Consider the following 6,000-nt stretch of genomic DNA (forward strand, 5'->3'; position numbering starts at 1 on the left):
CTTGTCCCTGCCGGGGCCCTCTGCAGCCGGCAGGCTTTGGGTGCCATCCGCCCATCACCTCCTGACGGCTGGAAGCGCCGAGCAGCGCGGGGCAGGAGGGGCAGCGCGGCTCCGAGACGTGCCCCAGCACCGGGGACTCAGCAGCAACCCGCAGCGGGGGGCTCAGATCCACACCGTCGTGAGTCACGTTTCCTCCCAGCTCCTCGGCTCACTGCCGGCGCTATTTTTGGAACCCATCAGCCATGAGGAGCGCAGTTAATGAATAAGCTCGCCACGCCGGCCTCGCGTCTCCCCGACGGCTCCGTGCGGCTCCAGCAGCGCCTCCCCGGGCTCGTCGTGCCCCGTCCCCGGTGGTGCTGCAGTGGCGGGGACGGATCCTGCGCAACGGCAGCCCCCGAGCAGCGTCCGCGTGAATCAGCCGGGAGCTGAGGTGGCGGCGCGGTAGCACAATATTTCCTTTTAAAGGGCTTGTTTGGGGTTCTGGGTTTGGTGTTGTGGTTTTTTTTTTGGCTTGCTGCAGAGCCTCGCGCCGACTTGCCGTTGATCAGTTGTGCTCCAAATGAGCGGATCGTTCATTGTTATTTTTCCTCGCAACCTCCAGTATTTCAGGTGGGCCCGCAGCGGCTCACTTCGCATCTCCACGCAAAAAAACTGGCCAAGTTAGGTTCCAGGAGTGGATGAGGTGAGAGGAGGGCAGCCTTTGCTGCGTGCCTGGGGCAGGAGCCTCCGAAAGGCTGCAAGGTGCCGGTGTGGCAGGGACGGGTCCGTGCGGCCCTGCTGCCTCGCTGCGAACCCAGCCGTGTTTTTCTCGTCCATCACCCGGGGACTGCCCCAGGCCGGCAGCCTCGGGGAGCTGCGGCCCCGGGACCCCCCAGCCCCCTCCGCACTGGTGCGGTGCCCGTAGCCACAGTTGGTAACCGCGGGGTGATGGAGGCGCTGGGAGAATGAGGCTGGAGGAGAGCAGCACGTGGCGAGAGGGATTTAACCAGCACCACCGAAACAGGGAGCACTCAAAGCTCGGGGGGGCCTGGGAGGGGAGCGGGGCGATGGCAGCGCGCTCGTCCCTCCGTCCCCTCCACGGGGCAGCTCGGCGGCTTCCCTCAGCTCCGTTCCCCCCAGGGGCTGCTCCGAGAGGCTGGGAGCAGACCTGAGGGGCTGTGGCAGCGCCCGGCTGCCCGCAGCCCCCGTCCTCATGGCTAAAATTTTCCTGGCTCGGGATGAACCGAACGGCTCGGCCCAGCGGAACCCGAGCGGGCCACGTTGGGGACATCACACCGCGGCTTTGCCTTTCCTGTCTGTGACAGGGAGGGGAGGGCCCTTTCAGCCACAGCCCGGTGACAATGACATTGATTTCCTAGACCTTTCGCTGTGGCCAGATCTGTATTTTTAGCTGGAGGAAAAAAAAAAAAGAATAAATCACGTGGCCAAGAAACACTTTCCCTGCCCTGACGCGAAGCAGGCTGGAAGCAGGAGATGAAAGCCTTCGCCGCCGGAGCCAGCAGATGTGCAGGGCTCGCCGCCTGCTCCCCGTGTCCCCAGCGCAGGCACCGTGCCACCAGCCTGTCCCCTGCGCCCCCGGCCCCTCCAGGCGCCAGCCCCGCTCCCGAGGGCCGGGTGCCCGCGTGTCCCCTCGGTGTCCCCGCGGCCGTTCACCTTTCAGGGGGCGCTGCCTTCCTCTCCCCTTCCCTGCCACCACCTCCTCCTCCTCCTCGCTCTCCCCCACCCTGTTCTCATTTCCCCAAGAAGACTTTAATGAAATCTGCCCTTAATTAAATCCACATTCATTTGCATAATTACCAGGAAATTGAAATTAGCCTGCCGACGTGGCTGGAATACGTTTGGGTGTGAGGCGGCCGTGCCCGCTCGGCACCTGCCCCCGTCCCCGCTCCCAGCCCCACCGCGGGGGGACCATGCTGTCCCCGCCATCCCTTTGGCTTTATTTAACAAAAAAAAAGTCTTCACCGCCATTCAGAATGGTTTTTTTTTTGCTTTTATAACTATATATTTTGTCATTTTTTATGTTTTTAGTTGCTTTTTTTTTTTTTTTTTCCTTTTCAACAGTGACAAACTGAGGTAACGTCTGTGACACTACAGCCTCTCCTACGGGAAGAAGGTCCGAAACCCGACAGCCGAGGGAAGTCGAAATAAAAACCTGACAAACCGACCGAGGCGGCGACCCGGTGCCCGCCCCGCGAAGGGACGCTCCGGGGAGCCCTGGGTTCCTTACCTACATTATTGCACGAAAGATCGAGGACATCAAGGGACCTAAGGCAAAAAGGAGAAAAAAACCGCGCCTAACGTCTCTAAGTCTGTGCGATGCTACTTCTAAAACCGGACCTGGGCCCCTGCAGGTGGGCAGGGCTGGGCGGGGGGGGGGACGGGGACGGGGGGCAGCGGCACCGGTGGCAGGCTGCGGCGGGGGCACGGGGGGGGACACGGCGGGACCCCCGCCTGCCTGGCGGCTGCTGTGTAAACTGCTGCTGCTTCGGGGTAGCGTGATAGCCCTTTGTGCGGTAGTTTGGGGTCCGGAGGGGATGGGGGTGCTGGGGGTGCCCCCCACCCCCCATGCCCGTGGGTCCTGCAGCAGCACCAGCGAAGCCCTGCCAGGGTTGGGGGGGGGTCATCTGCCCCCGTGTCCTCGGCGCGAAGGGGCCACCGTGGCTCCTGCCACTGCCCTGCCTCGCCACGGGCAGCCCCCGGGGTGCTGGGGACAGGGTGGCAGCGAGGAGGGGTGACGGGGACCCTATGGAGGACCCTGGGGAGGTGGCTGAAAGGTGTGTGTCTGTTGTCCCCCCCTCAGCTCCCTCCTGGCCGTGCAGGAGCCGCCAGGCCAGCCCCGGAGATGTGCCACCGCATTTAGTCCCTGGGTAGGAAAAGGCTGCAAAGCCCCCCGGAGCATCGCGGACCCTGGCCCTTTGTCCATCCCCCCCCAGCCCACACAGCCCCCAGCCCCAGCAGGGAGGGGACCGGTCCCTCCGGCCATCGCCACCCCGCGCCGGGGCAGGGAGGACAGGGTGACACACAGTGACACTTGCTACATCAATGGCTGCCGGCGCACGGCGGCGGGTGCGCAGCACCTCCCGCGGCATGGAGCCAGCCGGGGGGGCCTCCTCCATCACCGGCCTCCTCGCCCCCTCCCGGTCCCCCCGGCGGGGCAGGGATCGGTGGGGAGGGGTCAGCGCGCCGCCCCGAAGGCCTCCTCCATGGCGTGGGGTCATCGGCCTTCCTGGGGCCGGGCGTGGCGGGGGTCCCAGCACAGCCCCCGTCTCATTATTATTATTGGGGGACCCCTCCCCATGCCACTGCAGGGGGGTCCTGGAAGGGGCAGCGCAGCTGCTGGGCAGGGGACGGTGGCACCGGCGTCCTCCCCAGCTCCTGCCACCCGGGCGGGACAGCGGGGCCAGCATCCTCGGCGCTACCGAGCGCAACCAGTTTTGTCCTTTTCCTCTTGGTTTTTCTTGTTGTTGTTGGTTTCGTTTTTGTTGTTGTTGTTTTTTTGCTTCGGGAGGAACGGCTCCCGGTCCTGCTGCCACCACCGCCAGCAGCTCCTTGCCCATCCTGCCCCCGGCCTGGAGCCGCTGGGAAAGGAGCCGCGCGCCGCCCCGGCGCCCTCAGACGCAGATCTCTATTGCTGTGGCCAGGACCATCTGCCCTTTGCCTTTGTCCTGCCGTCCGTCTGTCCTGCCGGCCGGCCCAGGCGAGGCCGCGTTCGGCTCGGGGCCGGCGAGCCGGGGCCCGCTGCCGTCGGTCAGGATGGTCCTCTTGAGCGGCGCGGGCGTGCAGGAGCCGGCCGCCTCGTGGCGGTGCGCCCCGGCCGGCAGCTTGTCCCCGGCGTGCTTGCGGGAGCGGTAGGAGGGCCGGCGGCGCACCTCGGCCATCAGGTCGTACTTGATGAAGTAGAAGACCTCCTTGACGGGGCAGCGCTTCTCCGGGTCGAGGGCCAGCAGGCGCTGGAACATGCGCAGCGCGCTGTCCGTGAAGCGCCGCCACTGCGAGGGCAGCCCTGCCAGCCGCCCCTTCTGCCACCGCACGAACTCCTCGAAGAAGGTGTCGGAGGCGGCCGCCGCCTCCCAGGGGAAGTTGCCGGTGAGGACGCAGAAGATGAGCACCCCGAAGGCCCAGACGTCGATGCTGGTGTCCACGGCGAAGCCCTCGGCCCGGCCGGCTTGGCACACCTCGGGCGCCGTGTAGGGGATGGTGCCGCTGATGCGCTTGACCCGGCAGCCCACCTTGCGCGTCATGCCGAAGTCGGCCAGTTTGACGCGCCGGCAGTCGCGGTCGAAGAGCAGCACGTTCTCCGGCTTGATGTCCCGGTGCACCAGGCTCTTGCTGTGCATGTAGTCCAGCGCCAGGCCCAGCTGCTGCACGCAGCGCTTCACCATGTCCTCGGGGAGCCCCACCTGCGGGTGCGGGACATGGTCACCCCCTGCCACCCCCTGCCACCCCAGCCAGCCCGCCCGTGGACCCCCGGTGCCAGCTGCCGCTCCCCAGCCCCGCCGCCTTCCGTTTGCTCTGCACCAGGGTTTTACTCGGGGTACTCTGGGTGTCTCCCATCTCGCTCCGCGGGGCTTCTCCGCTTTTTGCTTCCCTTTCTCCACCCTTCCTCCTCTTTCCCTGCCCCTTCTGCTCCAGGGGAAGGAGGGATGCCCAAAGCAGGACCAAGCCAGGGGGGGTCCCAGGCCACCCAGGGGAAAGGCGATGAGTCCCAGGACACCCAGGGGATGGGCGAGGGGCCCCTGCTTTTAGGTGCTGCACTACTCAGGCGTTGGCACTCTGCTGCCAGCGGGACTGCCCCAGGGGGAGATGCCTGGTCCCCACGTGTGGGGCTCCAAACAGCTCCACAGGCACCCGGAGCCCCACCCTGCACCCTGGTGAAGCGCGAGTCGGGTCGCTGGCTTTGCCCGGCATCCTGGGGACACCGAGCCCTCGCGTCCCCCACCCCAGCACCCTGCTACGGCTCCCACCTGCGGGGGGATGATGTCGAAGAGGTCCCCGCCCGGGGCGTACTCCTGAGCAAAGACGTAGCAGTCCTCAGTCTCGAAGACCACGTCAAAGACCTTGATGATGAAGGGGCTGGAGGAGAGCGTGTTGGTGATGCTGAACTCCCGCAGGAAGTTCTTCAGCTTCGTCTTGCTCTTGTTGACAAACTTCAGGGCCATCTTGGTGCCTGCGGCGGGCAGAGGGCTGCCTGAGCGCGGGGCACGGCCGGCAGCAGCGGTGCGTGCCCAGGTACCGCGCCCCCGAGCTCGGCCACGCGTGGGGGCTTCCCCGAGCTCGCTGCCCGCCCCGCTCCCCTCACCTGTGCTCTTGTGGGACACCAGGTCCACCTTGCCGTAGGTGCCCTTGCCGAGCTCGCGGATGAGGTCGTAGTGCTTGTTGATGTCGGTGCCCGAGAGGGTGCGGATGGCCAGGGACTGCATGTCTTCGGTGATGAGCGGCACCCCGCAGCAGGCCAGCTTGCGCGACGGCTCCTGCTCAATCGACCCGGCGCTCATGGCTGTGCTGCAAGGCAGAGGCGCGTCACGGCTTTGGCCCGCGTGGACGGCGGGAGCCAGCCCCGTCCCCTAACCCCGCTCTGCCCGCGCAGCGCATCCCTCGAGAGCCCAGAACACACCCGGGGGCTGCCCCGGGACCCCAGAAAGCACCCACAACCGGCAGAGCCTCCGCACGGCGCAACAGGAGCTGAGCTCCCACTCACCACCACGCTGCAGCCAAGCCACCCTCTGAGCATCTCCAGCGAGCGCTGCCCTCCTTCGTCCCCAGAGCCAGACACCCGGCGCCGCTCCCCGACCGGCCCTGCGGGAGCGCAGCGACAGCACCCGGCTGCCGGCTCGCCCCGGCCCGCGGATGCTGGGCACCCCTGGGATGGCCACAGGGAGGGGACCTCGGCGGATGGAGCCGGCTGCGTTTTGTTTTGTAGCAGATTGACAAAAATCATGGGACAGCAGCTGAGCGGGCGCGGGTATATATTTAGATTTTTAATGCGGCAAAAAAAAAAAA

General features: G+C 66.1%; 2 protein-coding genes across 7 annotated transcripts in view; one reads left to right on the plus strand and one right to left on the minus strand.

Moving 5' to 3' along the window:
• Positions 1 to 2,307, plus strand: part of C14H16orf71 (chromosome 14 C16orf71 homolog) — a 104,837-nt gene extending 102,530 nt beyond the window's left edge. For 5 of the 6 annotated variants that reach the window (XM_035339973.1, XM_035339975.1, XM_035339978.1 and 2 more), the window contains one exon: positions 2,062 to 2,307. The gene's annotated coding sequence lies outside the window, so the exon portion shown is untranslated. Of the gene's footprint in view, positions 1 to 959; positions 972 to 2,061 lie in introns of those variants that run through there. The other variant, XM_035339974.1, reaches the window with a different exon arrangement.
• The window catches only part of SBK1 (SH3 domain binding kinase 1), a 14,778-nt gene continuing 10,799 nt past the window's right edge, over positions 2,022 to 6,000 (minus strand). The window contains exons 3-5 of the mRNA XM_035339987.1: positions 5,300 to 5,501; positions 4,965 to 5,167; positions 2,022 to 4,400 (exon numbers count right to left, since the gene is read on the minus strand). Of these exons, the coding sequence (XP_035195878.1) occupies positions 3,612 to 4,400; positions 4,965 to 5,167; positions 5,300 to 5,495 (1,188 nt within the window). The 5' untranslated portion in view covers positions 5,496 to 5,501 and the 3' untranslated portion in view covers positions 2,022 to 3,611. The remainder of the gene's footprint in view (positions 4,401 to 4,964; positions 5,168 to 5,299; positions 5,502 to 6,000) is intronic.

The sequence above is a fragment of the Oxyura jamaicensis genome, chromosome 14 (genome assembly GCF_011077185.1).
Source record: "Oxyura jamaicensis isolate SHBP4307 breed ruddy duck chromosome 14, BPBGC_Ojam_1.0, whole genome shotgun sequence".
NCBI lineage: Eukaryota > Metazoa > Chordata > Aves > Anseriformes > Anatidae > Oxyura > Oxyura jamaicensis.